The sequence below is a fragment of the Trichosurus vulpecula genome, chromosome 7 (assembly GCF_011100635.1).
Source record: "Trichosurus vulpecula isolate mTriVul1 chromosome 7, mTriVul1.pri, whole genome shotgun sequence".
Taxonomy (NCBI): Eukaryota; Metazoa; Chordata; class Mammalia; order Diprotodontia; family Phalangeridae; genus Trichosurus; species Trichosurus vulpecula.
In genome coordinates this window covers 72,308,533-72,332,558 of record NC_050579.1, presented here as the reverse complement: position 1 = coordinate 72,332,558, position 24,026 = coordinate 72,308,533, and the positions used below count along the sequence as shown (strand labels likewise).

The 24,026-nt window shown below is 36.0% G+C and overlaps 1 protein-coding gene and 1 pseudogene across 2 annotated transcripts in view; both read right to left on the bottom strand.

The window, feature by feature from the left end:
- Positions 1 to 633: 633 nt before the first annotated feature.
- The window catches only part of DBT (dihydrolipoamide branched chain transacylase E2), a 61,415-nt gene continuing 38,022 nt past the window's right edge, over positions 634 to 24,026 (bottom strand). The window contains exons 6-11 of one of the 2 annotated variants that reach the window (XM_036767419.1): positions 20,626 to 20,845; positions 19,043 to 19,209; positions 10,761 to 10,838; positions 7,544 to 7,735; positions 6,430 to 6,501; positions 634 to 1,332 (exon numbers count right to left, since the gene is read on the bottom strand). In XM_036767419.1, coding sequence (XP_036623314.1) covers positions 1,165 to 1,332; positions 6,430 to 6,501; positions 7,544 to 7,735; positions 10,761 to 10,838; positions 19,043 to 19,209; positions 20,626 to 20,845 — 897 coding nt within the window. In that variant the 3' untranslated portion in view covers positions 634 to 1,164. The remainder of the gene's footprint in view (positions 1,333 to 6,429; positions 6,502 to 7,543; positions 7,736 to 10,760; positions 10,839 to 19,042; positions 19,210 to 20,625; positions 20,846 to 24,026) is intronic. The other variant, XM_036767418.1, reaches the window with a different exon arrangement.
- LOC118858926 lies at positions 14,505 to 14,603 on the bottom strand (annotated as a pseudogene).

Below are 24,026 nucleotides of genomic sequence, written 5' to 3'. Positions count from 1 at the left end.
CATGCTCAATTGGGTATCTTACCCCACAGGAAAGAAGAAGGAAGGAGATAAAAAAGCAGGGACGATAGAAAGGAGGACAGATGGGGGAGGAGGAAATCAAAAGCAAACACTTTTAAAAAGGGACAGGGTCAAGGGAGAAAACTGAATAAGGGGGGTAGGACAGGAAGGATCAAAATATAGTTAGTCTTTTACAACATTAGTATTATGGAAGGGTTTTGCATAATGATACACATGTAGCCTATGTTGAATTGCTTGCCTTCTTAGGGAGGGTGGGTGGGGAGGGAAGAGGGGAGAGAATTTGGAACTCAAACTTTTAAAAGCAGATGTTCAAAAAAAAGTTTTTGCATGCAACTAGGAAATAAGATATACAGGCAATGGGGCATGGAAATCTATCTTACCCTACAAGAAAGTAAGGGAAATGGGGATGAGGGGCAGTGGGGTGACAGAAGGGAGGGCTGAGTGGGGAATGGGGCAATCAGAATATATGCCATCTTGGAGTGGGAGGGAAGGTAGAAATGGGAAGAAAATTTGTAATTCAAACTCTTGTGAAAATCAATGCTGAAAACTAAAAACATTAAATAAATAAATGATAATTATTTTAAAAAAAACAAAAAAAGACTATACACAGAAAAAAAAGATTTACGGTAGTGTTTATAAGGGATAAGACATTTACAGGAATGAAAATAACATTACTGAATAATAAAAGTCTTTAAAGATAAACATAAGTGCACTTTATTTAAAAATTTGTATAATTAATACTAGGCAAAGAAATATTATAGTATATAAATTCCTTTTCCCAACCCCTGTAAGACAATTAAAAAATATCATACTGAGATAGCATATGGAGATATTAGTTTTCAGTAATGTCAGTCTTGTTGCTGCCAATATCCCTTACATTTAAGATCTCAGTATAACATTAAGATATTACATGTCACACCCTGTTTTATAAAATTTGACAACCTTAAGAGAGCTACAATAAAGCTGCCCATTTAAATTTAAAAGCTGCAACATGGTAAGGAAGATTGGCATTTTACTATGGGATCTTGGTCATGTAATATAATCATTCACATAATACGAACTTAAATAAAGAAAATGTTCTAGCATAGCTAGGTTTTATACATTCTTCTGATGCCCAGAAAGTTCAAGGATGTTTCAAATCAATATTTATTTCAGTTCTAGCAGCATAGAAGCCGGATTTTCCAAGAAGGATTTCCATACATTAGAGAAGCGGGCCACTGTAGCACCATCAATAATCCTATGATCAGCGGACCAGCTCACATTCATTATCTGTGCTTTGATTACTTCACCTTTCTCATTAAACCGAGGCAAAGCCTAGAAATAAAAAAGGGGAACAATTTTGCTCAAATTCCAAACTATGCAAAGCAGTTGTGGCTGCAAGGACTATCTATGTCTCTTCTCTAATAGTGTCAGTAAAGTCTAACAGATGTGATGTGAGGCCATAAAAACTTATACTGGAAAACAAACCATATGTATCTATATGTATCATTCAAGGAGTTTCTATTTTATATTTCCTAACGAGTAGGGTATTTTAGCTAAGAGGACATCAATATTTCCTGTACTCAATGGAGCTTATCTAACTAGACTATTCTCCTGGTGATATATGCAATTCTCTAACAAGGGGTTCTTAGCCTTTTTTTGGGTTGTGGACCTCTCTGGAAGTCTAGTGAAGCCTATAGATCTCCTCCTAAAATACTGTTTTTAGTTGCATAAAATAAAATACACAGAATTAGAAAGGAAACCAATTATGTTGAAATACAGTTATAGTCAATAGTCAATAAATATTTATTAAGTACCAACTACATGCTAAATACCCACTGTGCTAAATCCTGGGGCTATAAATAAAAAAAAAAAGAAAGACAAAGTTATCAAAATAGTAAAGAAACAAGTTTATAAATCTCAGGTTAAGAATCTGTGCTCTAGGGGGATTTGGCATAGATCTCACTCTGTTTTAAAATTTATTATATAATTATAAACAAAAAAATGAGACAGGAGAATTAGGAAATGGGAAAAGAAAGCTTTTGTCCCCCTCACCCTTCATTCTCCATGTTTATTTGTGGCTACTAAATGATAAGGATGATGCGGATAACATTTATATAGTATTTAAAGATTTACAAAGTGCTTTCTTTATATATTATCTTGCTTGATCCTCACAACCACCCTATTAGGTAGGTGCAATTATTATTGACATTTTACAGATGAGAAAACTGAGGCTGATAGATTAAGTGACTTGCCCAGGGTCATACGGTTATATAGCATGTATCAGAGGCAGGATTCAAATTCAGGTCTTCTCCAAAGACTGGCTCTCTATCCACTATGCTAATTCATATAAATCTTCTTGTTAGAGAATCATATTTTTAAAACTTTAATGGCATGAACAATAAGACCTTACTATATTCCAGGCACAGTGCTAAGTTATGTGAGTACAAATACAAAAATTGTGACAGTTCTTGTCTTCAAGGAGCTTGTATTTCTCATATAGTAGAGTAGTGGCCAGGGAGGAATGTTTTTGTTTGGGAAGTCAAAGGGCTGGTGAGGGTAGACACAGGCAATTGATTGACACATCCTCTCCAGGAATGGCAATATCAATCCGGTTACTGCTCCCAGAGATGATGGAAAGCTAGAATGGAGAGACATGAAAATGGCAGAAAGATAGCCAGTGTGCAGCATGGTGAGTATGTACTGCATGTTGTCATTTTTTAAAATACTTAGAAGAAAAGGGCCTGATTTCTCTAAAAAAGGAATAATTTGTTATAGGGGCTTGTGACAGGCCATCCAATTATTACAAACTAAAAGAACTTAGTAAAGAAACCAGCAGTTCTATCCCAATGCTGACAACCCATCTGGAAGGAGAGTATGGGATGCATAAACTCGCTGCTAGAGGAGCTCTGGACTGGAAAAATGAAAGCCATCCCATTCTGTGAACCTGTACACAATGGCTTTCCTCTTTCTTTTACTGGCTCTCTGCTCTGGCTTGCTAAGAGAAAGTAAGACAAAACAAATCTCCCAGGAAGAGTGGCGAACATGCAGGTAATTAATTCAGTTCAACAACCATTCACAAAATTCCTCTCATGGTGCAGTGCTGGGCACACAATGATAAAAGTGAACGTCTCTCCCTCCAAGGAGCTTCCATTCTAGAGGAAACGTGGCAAAACAGAATGCTGGCATTGGACAGGAAGACCTGGGTTCAAATCCTACCTCTGACATTAGCTTTATGACCAGAGCCTCAGTTTTCTCATCTTTAAAAATGAAGATAATATTTGCAATGTGTATCTCACAGGGTCACAGTGAAGCCCAAAAGAAATTATATAAAGTACTTTAGAAAAAATGTCATATTATTATGACTATTTCTACCATGTTACTTAGGGGGCATGATGTGTATACACGTTAGTAAATATCAAGCAATTTGAAAGAGGAAGACAACATCAATAGGAATCATTCATAGGAAGCAGATTAAGAACTGAAGGTAAAGCTTCTCAAAGTCACAGGCTTGACACCCCCGACGCCTCACTCTCTCTCACCTACCATATATCCAAGCTGTTGATTTCGCCTTTGCAACATCTCTTAAATATGGCCCTTTCTCTCCTCAGACACTGCCATCACCCTGGTTCAGGCTGTCATCATGTCATGTCTGGACTACTCTAATAGCTACTGGTGCGTCTGCCTACTCCAGTCCATCCCGCTTCTCAGCCAGCACAGTGATCTTCCTAAAGCACAGGTCTGACCATGTCATGCCCCTACCCAATAAACTCCAGTGGACCCCCATTACCTCCATGATCAAATACGACTACTTTGGCTTTTAAAACGCTCCATAACCTGGTCCCTTCCTACCTTTCCAGTGTTCCTACATCTTACTCTCATGTACTCCATGACCTGGTGACACTGGCCTCACTGTGGTTCCTCACAAGATGCTTCACTTCCTGACTCGGTGAATTTTCCCTGGCTGTCTCCCATGATGGGAATGCTCTCCTTCCCTGCCTCTACCTTCTGGCTTCATTGGCTTCATTCCACTATTTTAGGGCTTTCCCCCTAAGATTATCTCCAACTTAACCTGTCTATACTTTTCAGCACAGCGCCTGGCACATAATGTGTGTTTCATTAAGCTTGTTGACTTGAAAGATAGAAGTGAGGAAGGAGATAGAATGCAGAGCTCAAAAAGGAGCCATTCAGTCAATTAGCATTCATTAAGTGCCTACTATGTTTTTGGCAAATTTTGCTATTCTTAAAAAAATATATAGACCTGTGATTTCTACCTGTGGTATGGAAGTTCTCTTTTACACAAAGATCAACAATTTATAGACTTAAAGATCCAGGGGCCCTGACAGTTTAAGTCACTTATCCAGGGTGTCCAACAACTAGTATTTTCCCTACTCCGAATTTGAGCCCAAGTCATCTTTATTTTATGACCTCCCTCTTTCCTCCACTAAACAACACTGCTTTTCATCACTTTCAGGGAGCCAGATGGCCCACTGGGCCTGGAGCCAGGAAGACCTGCATTTGAATCTAGCCTCACACCCTTAACTAGCAGTGACCCTGGGCAAGTACTTAACCTGTCGCTGACTCAGTATATAAGAATAGCACCTACCTTACAGAGTTGTTGTAAGGATCAAATGAGATATTTGTAAAGTGCTTAGCACAATCATTAGCACATAGTAGGTAGTTAATAAATGCTTGTTTTCTTCCTTCCTTATATATGAGATAACTTATATTTGGTGTTTTAAAATAAATATAATATTTATAAGAAAGACATAGTTGATGTTACCCTATGCTAATCTATACTGTCTCAGTTATCCACAAAGTGATCACCTTAGCTGCTCCCTACTGCAGTGAAACTATACTTTTCAAAGTTACACATGGTCTCTTAGTTGCCAAATCCAATGGTCGTTTCTCAGTCCCCATCCTCCTTGACCTCTCTTCAGCCTTTGACACTGCTGATCACTCTCTCTTCCTCGGCACTCTTTGATCTCTCAGTTTCTAGAACATTGCTCTCTCCTGGTTTTCCTTCTCCCTATCTGACAGCTCCTTTGTCTCCTTTGCTGGATCTTCTAGTTCATGCTCTTTAACCATCAGTGTACCTTAGGGTTCTGTCCTAGGCCCTCTTCTCTTCTACTTCACTTGGGGATCTCATCAGCTCCTATGGATTAAATTACTACTTCTATGGTGATGATTCTCAAAGCTACCCATCCTGCCTCAAACTTTTTGCTAACCTCCAATCTTGAATCTCCAACTACCTTTTGGACATCTCGAACCGTATGTGCAGTAGTCATGAAACTCAACACGTCCAAAATGGAACTCATTATATTTCTCCTTAAACCTTCCCCCCTCTTATCTTTCCTATTACTGTAAAGAGCAACACCATCCTCCCAGTCTCTCAGGTCCAAAATGGAACTCATTATATTTCTCCTTAAACCTTCCCCCCTCTTATCTTTCCTATTACTGTAAAGAGCAACACCATCCTCCCAGTCTCTCAGGCTCACAACCTAGGAATCATCCTGGATTCCTCAGTATCTCTTACCCTCCTCTCCCTTCCATATCCAAGCTGTTGACAAGGCTAGTTGATTTCACCTTTACAACATCTCTTGAATGCTCCTCCTTCCTTCCTCTGACATTGCCACCACTCTAATACAGGTCCAGGCCCTCATCAACCTCATGACTGGACTATTATAATAGCCTGCTGGTGGGTCGGCCTGCCTCACGTCTTTCTCCACTCCAATTAATCCTCCACCAAAGCCACTAAATGATTTTCCTGAAGTGCAGGTCTGATCCTGTCACCCCCTATTCAATAAATTCCAAGGGTTTCCTATTGCCTCCAGGAGCAAATACAAAAAGCTCTGTCTGGCATTCAAAGTCCTTTATAACCTAGCCCCTTCCTACCTCTCTCCAGTCTTCTTATACCATACTCCCTAAAACACATTCTTCAAACCAGTGACAATGGCCTCCTGGCAGTTCCACGACCAAGACATTCCATCTCTCAGCTCCAGGCATTTTCTCTTGCTGGCCCTCATACCTGGAATGCTGTTCCTCTTCTGCTCTGACTACTAATCTCCCTGGCTTCCTTTTAGTTCCAACTAAAATCCCACCTTCTATAGGAAGCACTCCTCAACTCCTCTTAATTCCCACATCTTTACTCTGTTAGTTATCTCCTATTTATCCTGTATGTAGCTTGTCTTGTGTGTATCTGTTCACATGTTGTCTTCCTCATCAGATTCTAAGCTCCTTTATGGCAGGGATTACTTTTATATTTGCCTCTTGTATTCCTGCATTTATAAGTAACTTCTGTAGGGATACTTTCAGAATCCCAAATCTACAACGTGATGAGAAACATCACAAAGCGTCACTATGCTTCTACCATTAACAAAAGGATTAAATTTAATTAGTGCTGACATTCCTCAGTTACTTATCTATTTGTACCTTTATGGCTCCAAGAGCTCCAATTGCTACTTCTGGTGGTAATATCACTGGTTTGGCATAGGTACCGCCAATCTGAAAGAGAGAAAAGTACAGAAATTGGGGTTTTAGAAAAAATACTCTAAAGAATTTTAGAGGTTTTTTACATTTATAATTTTATATTTTTAGATGTATAGATATGATTCATAACCTCCATATTAACAAAGGGACTCGAGTTTGAGATAACCAATTATTAGTACTGGGATCCAGGTTTTTTTCTTTTTTTATTTCCTGATTCAGGGACCAGCCCTTGTAGGTCAGCCAATCTCTGAAGGACAGGGCCAATGATGAGACTGGCTTAACCTTCCAAGAACATTCACCTCAATTTTGGGTGGGACCTCATGCAAGTAGGAGAGCTTATTTCTGATGAAAGTGTAAAGAGAATCCAATCTAGGTGAATTCTGCCTCTAAAAAGCATTAGGTTTATGCCCCACTAAGGTTCAGCTTAAGTGGTCTAGGTGGATGTATCCCTTTATCTAGACAGCTGGAGGCAGCTGAGTCTCATTATTAAGCAGCAGGAGGAGCTGAAGGCTTTCAGCCCACCTCCCCATTTGAAAATCTGCTTGCCTCCTCACTGATTGTTCACCAATCTGAATTGATATCCCCCTGTCAAGGGCACCCACTTTTCTAAAGGTATTTAAGCATTTGATCATCTCCAAGGTTTGTCTTTGGTCACCAAGAGAGAGCACTAACTATCAATTTATTATTTGCTAGCCTAATTAATAAATTGATTATTAATTGCACAGGAACTTTGTCTTGGGCTTTTCATTGGTCTTAAGTTCAAGCCATATGAAGGAATTGGGGATGTAAGTGTGGAGAAGTCTTGGGCAGAAATGACCGCAGAAATTCATCAGAATTCAAGTATTTATTTGAAAGGTTGTTTATCTTACAGAAGAATGAGAGGCATTCTACTTGGGCCAGAGGATTACTAGGAGAAATGAGGTTAAAGTTCGCAACAGGCAAATTTAGTATTGCTATAAAGAAATACTTTTCAAGATTTATTCCTGATTCTGTTCAATTCTGAAATTTTTGTGACTCAGTTTATAAATGTGAATATTTTAAATATTACAGTACTCACTGATCCGATGTTGGACAATGTGAATGTTCCCCCTGTGATGTCAACAGTTCTCAGCTGCTTTGCAGAACCCAGTTTCTGTAGACGATTTAATTCAATGGCAATCTCAAACACACTACAGAGTTGAACATTTTTCACATTGGGGACAATAAGCCCTTGTTCAGTATCCATAGCAATTCCAATATTATGAGAAGCCTATAAAATAAAAATGGCAAAATATTTGTTTCACAAAGTTAACAACTGAATATGAAATTAGGGAAAGATTGACTTTACCTCCCTGTGTTCCCCTAAAAGAGGGCTGCTTTCCCCACCTCTAATCCCTATAATTCTGTTTATAAAAAACCCATTATTTTTCTGCTCCCAGCCCAAGTAACTGAATTTTAGGATAAAGTTCTAAGTCTATTCTAATTTCCAGGTCACTGAAACAAAATCACTTACCCTAGAGATAGTTCCAAAATCCAAACGACATACTAGATCTCAAACTGCATTACAAAGTGGTAATTATCAAAACAATCTGGTACTAGCTAAGAAATAGGTGGATCAGTGGAACAGATTTGGTACACAATACAGTGTAGTAAATGACTGTAGTAATTTAGTGTTTGATAAACCCAAAGATCCAAGCTTTTGGGATAAAAACTCATCATTTGACAAAAACTGCTGGGAAAACTGGGAAAGAATATGACAAAAACTAGGGATCAATCAATATATCACACTGTACACCAAGATAAGGTTAAAATATGTACATGATTTCGATATAAAGGGTGATACCATAAGCAAATTAGCAAAGTATGGAATAGTTTACCTGACAATCTATGGATAAGGGAAGAATTTAGAACCAAACAGGATATGGAAAACATTACAAAATATAAAATTTAGATTATATAAAATTAAAGTTTTTGCATAAATAAAACCAATGCAACTAAAATTAGAAGGAAAGCAGAAAACAGGGGAAAATTTTTACAGCAAATATCTCTGATAAAGGCCTACTTCTCAAAATAGAGAGAAATGAGTCAAGTGTATACGAATACAAGTCATTCCTCAAATGGTAAATGGTCAAAGGATATGAACAGGAAGTTTGCAGATGAAGTAATCAACCTAGCTATAGTTATATAAAATACTCTAAATCAGTATTGATTAGAGAATCGCAAATTAAAACAACTCTGAGGTACTACCTCACATCTATCAGATTAGCTAATATGACAGAAAAGGAAAATGATAAATGTTTGAGGGGATGTGAGAAAATTGGGACATTAATGCACTGTTAATGGAGTTGTGAACTGATCCAGCCATTCTGGAGAGCAATTTGGAACTATGCTCAAAGGGCTATAAATCCACGCACACCCTTTGATTGAGCAATACCACTACTAGGTCTGTATCTCAAAGAGATTTAAAAAATGGAAAAGAATTTATTTGTACAAAAATATTTTTAGTAACTCTTTGTGGTGGCAAAGAATTGGAAATTGATGGGATGTCCATCAATTGGGGAACAGCTAAACAAGTTGTGGTTTATGATTGTAATGGATTTTATTGTGTTATAAGAAATGGTGAGCAGGCTGATTTCAGAAAAACCTAGAAAAACTTATATGAACCGATACAAAGTGAAGTGAACAGAACCAGGAGAACATGGTACATAATAACAGGAAAACTGTACCATGAACAACTGTGAATGACTTAGCTATTTTCAGCAACACAATGATCCAAGACAATCCCAAAAGATTCATGATGAAAAGTGCTATCCATTTCCAGAGAAAGAATTGATGGTGTCTGAATACGGACCAAAGCATACTATTTTTCGCTTTTTTTTCTGGTCAGCTTTCTTCCACAAAATGACTAACATGGAAATGTGTTGCTTGACTGCACATGTATGAAATTCAATGCTTACCGTCTCAGGAAAGGGGAAGGACAGGGAGGAAAAGATAGAATTTGGAAGTAAAAAAAAAACCCCAACAAATGTTAAAAAATTATTTCCATGTGTAACTGGAGAAAAATAAAATGATATTTTTAAAAAATAAAGGGGGAGATTTCCTGTGCATTGAGCATTTCAGAGATCACTCTTTAGCAACTTTAAGCTTAACAATTCTAGAACTGATCTTTCTTCCTATAAGAAATAGAGGATTAATTAGATGATATTGAAGCTAGAGGAGGAAAAGGGAATAAAGTCACAAAAAATAGAGGAGAAAAAGGTCTGGATTTTGCCTTCCACTATTACCAGGAATATTTCGGATGGTATAGTCCAAAGGGAAGCAGTTTGCCCCTCTAACCTCGAGTTCACTTTCCTTCTAGGATGGGGAGAGACTGAGCCCTCAGAGGAATATGAGTCTAGATAAAAGACAGACTCACCACAATATTGGGGATTTGCCTCCCCACTATACCCAAAATAATTTTCCTTCAAAGGGAATATAAAACAAAGATGAGTGGCATAAGTCTAGAAGACTGAATTGTCCCCAGAGATAGAGGAAGGGGAGCAGTTAAAACACACTAGGGAGAGAAAGGGAACCATTTTGACTGTGAACTACTGGCCTTTATGTTGTTTTTTTCCCTTCATTTCTATGGGGTGAAATTACAAGTTGTCTTATATTTTAAAAAAAATCCCAACCAGACATTTTACCTTAACAGCTAGTTTTTTTTCCACACAAGTAAAAGCTGGTTTTGCCTACAAATTTCTTTGTGCTAATGCTTTGGGAATGTTTTAATGAAGTGTGTGTGTGTGTGTGTGTGTGTGTGTGTGTGTGTGTGTATGTGTGTGTGTGTGTAAATTTGATACTGATTTTCTGTACTAGAAGGTAATTTTTTTTTAAAAAGCACTTTCATCAAAAATCCAACAAAGCACTAGAGTTTACGTATGGAAGATGAGATAAAATCAAGTTATTCAGTGGAATACAACCTGTATCTTGCCTCTTTAAAGTACTTTTTTGGGTTTTTGCTTTTTTTTTTTTTCAAATTCTTAGAAATTGATTTTTGGAGGCTTCTTTTACAAATTAAATCGTTTCCCTTCAGTATCCCTCCCCTTTCCCTCAAAGTACTTATCTGTCTCATGCATTGATAAAAACAAAAGTTCTTTAAAGTAGTGAACCCCTATTTCTAAACATGATCCATTTTTTTTCATATTCTTTGTTCCCTTCCTTAAAAACATTTATCAAAGGTACTCTGCATCTTTCAAATGTAAACACATCTAAGACACTTGCTATTGGAAGACTATTTTAAGTAGTACAGAACAAACCTTATATGTTATATTCTGGCAGTTTTCATCCACTGAAGCGTTGAGGATAGGAAATTGCAATAATCCCAAAGATGCAGCCTGGTAAACAGAAAAAAATGCCACCTTTAGTCATTTAAATTGGCTATGAGGAAAGGGAGGGGAAAAAAAACCACAAATCTTTTTCTATCTTGGAACTAATTTCAAGCCAACAACACCAATAAGTGACACTGATCTAAAATGTAAACTTCTGATCCTAGAGAATAAGATAGCCCTAATCATTCAAGAAACAAAGACAAGGTAGTCAGCTTTTGAATGTCAAAGGGACTTCAAGGATGGGAGATGGAAAAGAACAGACCTCTAGGGAAGCAAAGCTAATTTCTAAAATCTAAGATATGCCTTCATATAAATAAAATATTAAGGATTCTATGGAACTAACACTACTTTGAAAGTAGAGGTTCAGGCCATGTAATATTTGAGGCCCCTGGATTGTCACGACCAAGGAATTGATACCCAAGTAGTGGTGAGCCTCTCTATACTTACCTTGGCGGATCCTCAGAAAAAAAAGTCTGTCACTAGGACCTGAATTAAAGCTTTTCCAGGATGGAAAAACCTACAATAATTCTGAATGGGCTCTCAAAAATTGCAATAAAAACACACAAAAAAGAAGTAAAAATACCAGGAAAACTCACAAGAATGCCAATGATAAAAAAAGAGTAAACAAAAACACCATGTAAAATGTACTGAAACAGCATCAACAATAGCATCAAAAAAGAAAAGGAATACCTTGGCACAATAAAATAGATAATAGACAAAGAAAGGAATTAAAAGAAACAGAATATGCAAAGAAATACAAGAGGAAATAAGTGAAGAGTTAGAATTACCTAAGGAAAAATAAGGGCATAATATTGAATTCCAATCTGATTGAGAAATTAGCATGAAAATGACATTAATGGAAGACATCAAACACAAAACTAGTCAATTGAAGGGCAGAAAAATGGAAGAAAACTATGACAAATAAACCTACAAACTAATATTTTTAGAAAATTACTGGGAATTAATAGAGAAGAAAGTGATAGATCTGGAGAAGAGATAAAGATGGAGGTATCTTCAAGATAATTGCAATTCTAGAAAATTTTGAAAAAGATAATAATATGATCATTATATTCCAGGAATAAGAAAACTTCCTAAAGTATGTAAGATGTCATAATAATTAAAACAGAGAATCCATAGAACACTAATGACAAAGAACCCTACATTCAGCTCATCCAAACACAGCATACATCAAGCTATGAAGACAAAGAAAAAAATCCTGTCCAAAAAATCAAGTTATTTATCAATACAATATTCCAGAGGTCAATGGAGCTAGGATTAAAACTTAGAATCACCTACCCAGCAAAGCTGAGTATCATGCTCCAAGGCAAAATATGGACTTTCAACAAAATAGAGGACTTTCAAGCTTTCTCAGTGAAAAGACCAGAGCTAAACAGAAAATTTGACTTTGAAACACAAGAATCAAGAGAAGCATGAAAAGGTAAACAAGAAAGAGAAATCCCAAGGGACTTACTAAAGTTGAACTGTTTTGTTTACATCCCTACTTGGAAAGATGATGTGTATGATTCATGAGACCTCAGTATTAGGGTAGCTGAAGGAAATATGCATGTATATATGTGTGTGTGTATATAGGTATGTATATGTATGTATTTGTGTATGCATGTATATATGTATGTGTGTATATATATATGTGTATATATGTATGTGTGTATATATATATGTGTGTGTGTATATATATATATATATAGACAAAGGGCACAGGGTGAGTTGAATATGAAGGGATGATATCTAAAAAAATAAAATCAAATTAAGGGATGAGAGAGGAATATACTGAGAGAGGGAGAAAGGGAGAGATGGAATGGGGTAAATTATCTCTCATAAAAGTGGTAAGAAAAAGCAGTTCTGTAGGAAGGGAAGAGAGGGCAGGTGAGGGGGAATGAGTGAATCTTGCTCTCATCAGATTTGACCTGAGGAGGGAATACCATACACACTCAATTGGGCATCTTACCCCACAGGAAAGAAGGAGGAAGAAGATAAAAAAGGGGGGATGATAGAAGGGAGGGCAGATAGGGGGAAGAGGTAATCAAAAACAAACCTTTCGAAAAGGGATAGGGTCAGGGGAGAAAATTCAATAAAGGGGGATAGGTTAGGAAGGAGCAATATACAGTTAGTCTTTCACAACATGAGTATTGTGGAAGGGTTTTACATAATGATACACATGTGGCCTATGCTGAATTGCTTGCCTTCTTAGGGAGGGTGGGTGGGGAGGGAAGAAGGGAGAGAATTTGGAACTCAAAGTTTTAAAAACAGATGTTCAAAAACAAACAAAAAAAAGTTTTTGCATGCAACTAGGAAGCGAGATACACAGGCAATGGCGCGTAGAAATTTGTCTTGCCCTACAAGAAGGGAAGAGAAAAGGGGATTTGAGGGGAGTGGGGCAACAGAAGGGAGGGCTGACTGGGGAACGGGGCAACCAGAATACACGCCATCTTGGAGTGGACGGGAGGCTAGAAATGGGGAGAAAATTTGTAATTCAAACTCTTGTGAAAATCAATGCTGAAAACTAAATATATTAAATAAATTTAAAAAAACCATGAACTTAGTTTAGTTTTTTGGTTAAGCTCAGCAAGAACTAAAATTAGTAAAATAATGAAAAATGAATTCCTTTCTGACAAAATGAATAACATAACAATTTAAGAGGTAAGTTAAATTTAACAATTATAATTTTGAATATAAATGGACTGAATTCCCCTAGAAAAAGATAAAGTTATAGAGTGAACTGAAAATACAATTCATGTTACCCGAAAAAACATTTCTACTGTCAAAAAGTAAATTTTGCCATGCTATAGCTAGCTGAAGAAAATTCTGAATTGCAGCAATGATGCTGTAATTAAATTAGAAATCATTAAGATAAAAAAAGATACTTAGTGCTTAAATGTATCACTGATGAGACTAAGAATCTTGAATAGGTATACACCAAAAAATACAGTACTTAAATTGACAAAAAGCCTAAGAATTTCCCAAGAATAAATAAATAGAAAATTAATAGGATATTCCCATATTCTGCTAATACAATGCAAACAAAAAGAAAACAAGGTTACAGCTTGAATAGAGTATTGAAACTGATTTTGACAAATATGGGAAAAGTGAATGGAATAAACAGGTGATATATATATTTTTCAAATACAAATGTAATATTCACAAAACTAATTAAGGTCTAGCTTATGGAGAAGTTATAGTTAAATTCACAGACAAATTTTGTAGATTTAAAGATTATAGTAAGATAAAACTGGAATAAGCTGAAAAACAATAAACACAAGATCAAAAGTGCAGGCCTAAACAAAAATTTTAAAAGCATTTATTAAATGCGGCCTGTGTTAAAGAATTGTTGAAATAAAAACAGATCACTTCAAAGATAATGACATCATATACACAAGATATGAAAATCTATGTGATTCAAGGATTTTATAGCCCAGGATGCCTATATTAACAAAAAAACAACAAAAATCAAATAAGTTGTTTGTATATACTGAAATTAGAAAATAAAGCAACATACCAAAAGAATTTATCAATATTACTTAAATTAACTTAGAAATTTAACATATCTCAAACTAGTAGAATATATAAAAAAGCATAAAATTTATATTGAAAAACAGACAAAAATAACAAGGTGAACCACGGAGGAAAAATCGGGGGTAAGGAGAAGTTGCACAAGTAGTAACTATTTGGTTCACGAATTTGTATGTCATCCTTCCATACTAATCTTCTCTGTATTGTTCCAATCTTAGTATATGTGCTGCTGAAAGCAAGCACAGTAGTAACTATTTGGTACTAGATGAAAAAGTAAATTAATGGACCAAACAGAAAATTCAATATTAAAATCAAGGGCAAAAAATGTATTACTGTTTGATAAACTTAAGATTACAAAACATTGGTTAAGAGATCATTTTTCAACAATTTTTATTTTAAAAACTGCACAGAACTATGATGAAAAAGTGGGGATTAGACCCACAATTTCATGTCTTACATTTCAACTAGCCATGATGATGTCAGAAAGGGTAATTCTCTTCTCAACCTGCTATGCAGTCTTCAAGAGTTGCTATGGTCAAGTAATTCATCACCCTCCAAACCAACCTGATAATGAGTCTCTTTTAATTTAATTAACCTCATCATCATATAACAGACATATAGTCAGTCTCTGGGTTCCTACCTGAGGCCTGTTCAACTTGTTATTACTTCCAAGCAACACCAAAGTTACCTCCATCTTATAATGAATCATTGGGGAAGGCTCACAGCATATAATTTAGTAAAAAGTGTATCAATAACGTAAATATAGTTATTATATGCACACAACACATTAATTTTCCTTCTTTTTTATCTCAATTGTGGAGAAGAAGAAAATGCTTACCTTCCAAAGAAATAGACATTTACTTCAATGACCTATGATTTCATTTGGGAGGACACTACTTTCTCATCAATACAGATCTTTGTTGTACAACTCTTTACTCATTAGAATGACAAAGATAGTTAAATATTATAAAGTTAAACTTAGCTGTGGGTATGGGACATTTCTGTAAAGTTAATCATTTTGGAAAATAATTACCTGGCAATGTATAACATGAGTGCCCTTTTGGCCTACTGTTCTCAACTAGGATTATACTCTAAGAAAGTTAGTTAAAAGGAAAAAGAAGACATTTCTGTTAAAAAATATTCTTAGCTTTTTTTCTAATAGTGAAAGGCTAGAAACACTCTATGTGTCCAACGACTATGGAGTGCCTGAATAAAGTGTGGTGTATTAATGTCACATAAGAAATGTACAATATAATGCATCACAATAAATGACAAGTATGAAGAATATAAAGAAATATGGAAAGCCTTAGGAAGTGACAGAGTAAAGAAGGTAGAACCAGAATATACAAGCTGATAACTACAAAAAACACGATGACAACCAAATAAGTACACAGAAAAAAAAGAATTTGGAAGGGAAGACAACTAAATAGGAAGTTAGTTTTTAAATATTTTATTCAAGTTAACGTACATTTTTTTCTACTCTCTCCATTTTTTTTTTTTGAGGAGGGAAGGCAAGGCAATTGGGGTTAAGTGATTTGTCCAAGGTCACACAGCTAGTAAGTGTGTCAAGTATCTCTCCTCTCTCTAGTGGAACTTTCACACAATTACTAAAATAGTCCACCTAACACAGGTTTAAACACATCACTGCCCTGCTTAAAATCCTTTACTAGCTCTCTCTATTACCTCTAGGATAAAATATAGAGGTGTTCAAGGTCGTCTACAATCACTCCAGACAAACTAGACTGTTTATTCGCTGATGTTGTGTCCACTTCCACAGAATGCATGAAATGTACTTCCTCCACATCTTCACCTTACCCAATATCTTGTTCTTCCTTCAACACTCACCTCAATTGTCACCTACTCAATGAGGCCTCTCCTGAGCCTTTTCCTTCAGCTAAAAGTTCTCTATACATATCTCTGTGTCTTTTTCTGTTTACGTGTCTCTGTACCATGTTTCTCTATGATCTCTCTATGTATGCCTCTGTATGTGTGTATGTCTGTTTCTGCATATATCTTTCTTTGTATGTCACTATGTGAGTGTGTACCTCTGTGTATGTGTGTGCTTCTGTCTCTAACTCTTAAATTTACTAGAATACTTTGGTCAGGATCTCTCATTTGGTCTGATCACAAATGTCCTTTTTGTATATCTCCCAAATATAATACAATGTAAGATCCTTGAGGTCAAGAGCTGTGTCATTGTTTATTTATCTTTGTATCCCCAGCATCTAGCACAGAACCTAGCACATGGTAGTCATTTAATGTTTGTTAAACTGAATAATTTTACGGATGATTTTATTTTTATTTTGTTTGACTTTTTGTTTAATGGTTAGTAAAGTCATAATTACATTTTTTAAAAGAACTTGCTGGCAAAAAAGTTAATCCTTCTTACAAACAAAGTCCCAAATAGCAGGAAAGGGACTTTCAAGATAAAAGGGATTTTAAATGCCATGATAACAAGGACAGCATCTTATCTAACCTTTGTACGTCCTCCAGTACAACTCTGTAACTGCAGTATAGACTCTTAATAAGTATTTGAATTAGAATCGTGAAATTAAGATTTTCAAGAGTCAATGATAACAGGCAATAATTTACTTAGCTGCACACACTCAAAGGGAACATAGGGCATGAGAGTTTTAAGACATTCATTTCCCAGCTTGAGAAGTCCCTATTTCCTAATTAAGACTAATCTAAAATAATTTTAATTAAATCAAGTTTAATTAGTTGAATTAAGTTTCACTGAATCAGTATTTGAAATGCAAACAATGAATACCGAGTCACATTATTTTAACTCAAAGCTCACCAGAATAAGTCAGCACTGTATAATGGAAAACACAATTGTAATAGCCAGCATTTATACAGTGCTCTAAGGTTAGTGAAGTGCTTTGATCCTCACAAGAACCCTATGAGAGGGGTGCTACTATGATTCTCATTTTATACATGAGGAAACAGAGGCTGAGAAATCATGTGATTTGCTCAGGGCTACACAGTGAGTATCTGAGGCAGGATTCAAACTCACGTCTTCCTGACTTCACATGCAGTTCTCTCTCCTCTTTGTCACCATGCTGCCCCCACTAGCACAGCTTGGTTTTTATACTGACTCTGCCAGTTGCTATATGACCAAAGGCAAATGGGTGAACCTTTCTGGCCTTCAGTGTCCTCACTGGTAAGATAAGAGGGTTGGATCAGATGATCTCTAAGATCCTGTGTAGTTCTAATCTAACATTATGTGGCTCCCATGGTTTCCATTTTCACTTCTGTGTAGATGATCTGCAAACCAATATGATCAGCTGTAACCTCTCTCCTGAACTTCAGTCCCAAATTACCAAATACTTGGACTGCATGTCCACCTGCATGTCCCACCGGTACCTCAAATTCAACATGTCCAAAACGGAATTATATTTTCTCCTCAAAACCTTCCCTCTTTCAAATTTCTACTGATGGTACCACTGTTCTTCAGGTTATCCAGGTTCATAACACAGGAATTATCTTTAATTCTTTCCTTCCCTTTAATCCTTACATCCAGTCAGCTAAGTCTTACTGATACTAGCTCCACAACATCTTTCATATCTAAAAAAGAATAACTAGCATTTACATAGTGCTTTCCACAGTGTTTTGCAAAATTCTATACATATGTTATCAACATGTGCCCTTGTCTCTACTAACATAGCTGCTGCCCTAGTGTTCAGGCCATCATGACCTCTTCCATGGATTATTCTAACAACTTCCCAAATGGTCTGCATGCTTTCAGTCTCTCCCCTCTTCAGTCTTTCATGCAGTTGCCAAAATGGTATTCCTAAAACACAGATTTGACCATGTTACTTTCCTCCTGCTTCTCCCACACATCCCATTCAAAAAATCTTCAAAGGCACCCTACTGCCTCTAAGATAAAATCCTGACTTCTCAGCCTGGCATAAAAAGTCCCCCACAATCTGAGGCCGACCAATCTACCCAGTCTGAGCTCATATGAGTCTCCTTCCCACACTATTCAAGTCAGTTTGGTCTGTTGCCCACACATTTTACTTATCCTCAGGCCTTTGCATAAGTGGTAACTCAACCTCTCCACCCTCACTCCACCCCATCGTCTGGAATGTTCTCCTTCTTCCTCTCCCCATCAAAGCACCCTTAGTTTGTCCCCAGGTAATGCCTTCCACCTAAGCTTTTTCTTGACACCCCCTCATTATTAGTATGCTCTCCCCTTTTGACATTACTTTGTATTGCTTTGCATATACTTTGTCTTTACAGATGCACATGCTATATCTCCCTAGGAGTATATAAGCTCCTAAAGATAAAACCATCATGATTATTAGAAATCTATCAAGAACATTTTTGTTTTGTACTTTATATCCCCTGCAAAATACCTTATATATAGTAGGTACTTAATTAATATTTAATGAAATGAATTGAATAAATCTAAGATTATATGACCCTGTCAGTAAAGACTAGATGTCTCACAACAGATAACACTATACTTAGGAAGGTTAGATAAAAGATAGTAAGGAGATACTTAGTTTAGGAATTCTTGGGGAACAAGGGAAAAGGGGAATTCATGAGAAATCTTAAATAGTATGTTTGAATAAAAAGTAATATTTGATTGGGAAATCCACATGCAATATACTATATTTTCGATAAACTGAATTTCAAATGCTCTATATTTGATGCCCCTAATATAAATGAATTCTCACCTTTAAGAAAAAAGGCATAAAGGAGAGTTTAATTCCACGGGCCAAAGCTATGGGCTTTAATTCTTCTCGTAGCTTAACCAGTTGAGTAAGGTCAACCTCATCACTATAACCAAAATGAGGAATCTTCATGGCCATAGTCATGGTCTTGACCATAGCTTTCTCAAAGCCTGGAAAAAATTAAATAACCATTTATTAGAATCTTACTTTATCAGAACATTACATTTTTATGATATTTGATTTCAAAAATGAAACTTTTTTCTTATAACAACTATCTGCCTTACAAAACCTGGAAGCTACTGGTTTTGGACAACTGAGGGAAATTTATCCAAAGGTACTTGGCAGTGTTTTAAGTAGCTTTTTGAGGGTGAAATATTCAATAGCTCAAGATGAAAATTTAAACAGAGAAGTCTCTTTTTACTTTTTTTTTTTTACTTTTTCTTTTTTGCATGGGGGAAAGCAGGGCAATTGGGGTTAAGTGATTTGCCCAGGGTCACACAGCTAGTAAGTGTGTCAAGTGTCTGAGGCCGTATTCGAACTCGGGTCCTCCTGACTCCAGGGCTGGTGCTTCACTCACTGCACCACCTAGCTGCCCCCTCTTTTTACTTTTATCTGTCACATGATGACTGTCATTTACAAGTTGCAGATAGTCCCCAGATGTTTTATATGAGTCTGTAAGTTAACCAGAACATACTTCCATTCTGAAAACTTGAACTCAAAAGGAAAAGCTGAAATCTTGTATGTCTTCAAATAAAGCCATAAATAACAGAGGTTATATTTTAAGTAAACTTGCTCCAGTATTACTCATTACAATTTATCAAAAATTTACTTGTTTAATTAATAATTACATGAAACTTGGATAAAAATAGGAATCACAATTGTTTTATAGCCTCTTGACAAACTAATCCCCTAACCACCTGGTAGTCTAATAAAATAAAATCTCAAAACCTTGTTGAAGGAGAAACAAAATATAACAAACTATGAAAGGACAGAGTGAAGCAGATAGTTTCATATACTGTTGTAGCAACTACTTGCTCTTCTTGTTTACGAGACTGCAGTCTTCTGCAGAGACATTTCTGCAGAAAGGATTTCTTTCACAATTGTAAAAGTATTTGGTTACTTCCCCTAGTCTACAGCCTTTGAAGGGGGATTGTTTTCTTAAAATAAATCTTGCCAGTTGCATACCAAATACTCCCCTCTTCTGATTCAGCTGATGACCTCTCTTTTTCTATACCTCCCCCTCTAATGTGTAATGCTTGACTGATCTAAGTTTCTGCAGAATGCTATACTGTCCTGAAAGGTTATAAAAACCGTATCTGTACCCTAGAAAGTTGAAGCTAACTTGGTGAAAGCAGTATTCCCTAATAGCATACTAATAAATTTCTTACCTTAATTTGGCCTCCTATCCATCACCCAGTTATGAGACTCCCACTGATGGATACACAACTCCGAAAAGGTTCCATTCCTCTTGGTTCAGAGAATTTCTCAACAAATTCATAATAAATTTGCCAATGCCATACTTGAACAGACCTTTAAGAAATTTTCCCAAAAGTTGTTTTACTGATACATTATATTAATGACTTTACCTGTTATGGGCTCTGTTCTATCTTTGCCTGTAAATACTTTAGGTTTCAACACTGGTACAGGAATAGACTGAGTTGTTTCAGATTTTAGTAAAGGTGGGATGATTTCAGACTTTGGTGATGGAGGTAAAATAGCTCCTGTCTGCTTTGCCAAATAATTGAGAATATCTTCTTTGAGGATTCTACTATCTTTTCCTGTTCCAACAACTTCACTCAGTTTTATCTGAAAAAAATGTGTAACAAAAAAATAACATTTTTCAGTTAACAGATTAATCCATTTGCAACAGAACAAAGCTAAACATATTAAAATAAAAATATAACAATGAAAAGAACCACCATAGCAAAGATCTCAAATACATTCTTTTTTTTTGCTAGAAAAGTATATAAATTATAAAAAATAATTGTATTAGAGGCACATTTGGCATCTGAATATCTAAATTACTGGGTTAAGGATTGGTTGATTCAATTGGGAATGTTTAATCTGGGGAAAAAGAGACAGGCAACGATAATTTCAAAATTTTCAAGAGCTATCTTGTAGAAGAGGGCTAAGACTTATTCTACTTGGCTCCAGAAGGAAGAACTAGGACCAGTGCGCAGAAGTTGCAGATATTCTCCCTGTCCCTGTGCTTAGTTCTGCATGCCATATTTTAGGAAGGAAACTGGTAAGTTCCCTTTCCAAGGAACCCATCCAGAGGGCAATCCAGATGGTGAAAACCTTAGGGACCATGCCATAGGAGAGCTGGTTGAAGAAAGGAGGGATATTTAGCCTGGAGGAGATAAAGCTTAGGGGAACATGGTAGTTGTCATCAAGTATCTGAAAAGCTACCAAATGAAAGTGAACTAAGACTTATTCTACTTGGCTCCTGGGAGAACTAGAATCAATGAATAGGTAGAAGCCACAGACAGTCAAATTTCAACTTGATAAAAGAAAACACTTTTTTTTAAAAACATTTTTTCATTTGAATCCCAAATTCTCTCCTTTCTTCCGGTCCCTCTACTACCCACTAAGAAGACAAGCAAGGTGATACCCACAATGCATGTGAAGTCATGCAAAACATATTTCCATATTAGCCATGCCACAAAAAAAGAAAAATAAAGAAAATAGAAAAAATGCTTCCATTTGTACTTGTACTACTTAACTTATCAGTTTTCTCTCTGGAGGTGGATAGCATTTTTCATCATGAGTCTTTTGGAATTGTCCTGGATCACTGTATTGATCAGGGTGGCTAAATCTTTCACAGTTGATTATTCTTATAATATTTCTGTTACTGTGTACAATGTTCTCTTGGTTCTGTTCATTTCACTTTAAAACATGTAAGTTTTCCTCCTTAAAAATTAAAAATGTCCCAAGATAGAATAGGTTGTCTCAGGAAGGATTAGGTTCATTAAATGTCTTTAAGCAGACACCAGATGATGACTTGTTGAGGATGTTAAAGAAGGGATTTTCAAGTTCAGTTTGGACTTCCAACACTGAGATTCTGTAATCTTAAATTACAAGGAGAGAGGTTTTGGCTTAATGTAAGAAGAAACTTTCTAACAAGAGCTGTTTGAAAATGAAATGGACTTTTTCACACAGCAGTGAGTTCACTGCCACATGCAGTTTGTAGTTCCCTGCAGTAATGAGCTCCTTTTTACTGGATATATTTAAACAGAGGCTGAATGTTGGGAATATTATACAAGAAATTAATGTATTGGGTGAAGGACTGGAATAGATCATAGGATCATAGATTTAGACCTGAAAATGGCCTTAGACATCATCTAGTTGAAGCCCCTGATTTTATAGATCATGAATGAGAGGCCATGAGAGATGGTCCAATGTGTCCAAGGTCAGAGTCAGGATTCAAACCTAGGTCCTCTGAATTAAAATCCAATGCTCTTGCTATTGTCAAACCGCATAAAATCTTACCAATGTATATTATTGTAGGCATAAAGGAACAAGTCTAAGTGATGTCATTGTGGTGCTGAACCTTAAGAACCCCTGGGCTTTGCCATCTTCTGTCATTGTACCCTGGTGGCCTGGACCACTAGGCCCTTCTTTCTGTTCTATAATTGAATTCTCTCATTTGTGCTGTCATATCTAATTAGAATGTAAGTTCCCTGAGAACAGGGACAGTCTTGCTTTTTTATTTGTAGCCTCAAAGCTTAGCATAGAGCTTGACACATAGAAAATGCCTAATAAATGCTTTCATTCACTCATTGAAGAGGAATGAGACTTAGATACTAATAGTACAAATACACTTAACTATACTTTAATGCCTTTCAACTCCAGAATTTTACTCAGTAGAAGTATATTGTTTACAATGTTTACATTTATATTATTTATTCTTGAATCAATAAGATATTATGGCTTAATTTGAAAAAAAAAAAGAGATGATTTTTTTAGTCCACTTTACTCCTTGCTTCTTTTTGCCTCTGCAAGGTATTTCTATTAAACTACAATTCTATTCTGTCTACATTAATGTGAGTAGAGAAATAACTGACTACATTCTTGCTAATATTATGAATCAATTCCTCAGTCTTAACCTCTATTTCATTTATATGAATGTTTTTATTTCTTCAAAATGTATTTAATATTTTTCCCAATTACATGTAAAAACAATCTTAACATTCCTTTTTAAAATTTTGAGGTCCAAATCCTCTTCCTCCTCTCCCCTCTCATTGAGAAGGTGAACAATTTGATATAGGCTACACATGTGCAGCATCCTGCTCATCATTTTTTTACAGTACAATAGTATTCCATTACAGTCATATACTACAACTTGTTCAGCCAACCATTCCCCAAATGATGGGCATCCCCTCAATTTCCAATTATTTGCCACCACAAAAGAGTTGCTATATTTTTGCACATATAGGTCTTTCTCCCTTTTCTTTGATCTCCTTGGGATACAGACCTAGTAGTGGCACTGCTGATTCAAAACATATACATGGCTTTATAGCCTTCCAAATTACTCTCCAGATTGGATGGATCAGTTCGTAACTTTACCAACAGCTCATTAGTGTCTCAATTTTCCCACATTCCCTCCAACATTTTTCATTTTCCATTTTTGTCATATTAGATAATCTGATGGGTATATAATGGTACTTCAGAGTTTTTTTTAATTTGCATTTCTCTAATCAAAGTGATTCAGAGCATTTTTATGTTGTTTTATTTTGTAGATATTTATATCACATAGGTATTTTATAGATAGTTTTGATTACTTTGTCTTTCCTGAAAACTACCTGTTCATATCCTTCAACTGTTTATCAACTGGGGAATGGCTCTCATTTCCTATTAATTTGACTCAGTTTCCTATATATTTGAGAAATGAGGCTTCTATCAGGGAAACTTGCCGTAAAATTTTTGTCAAAGGTATGATTACTCTGTGTTTTACTGAATCCTGTTTTCCCTCATTTATCCGTACTTT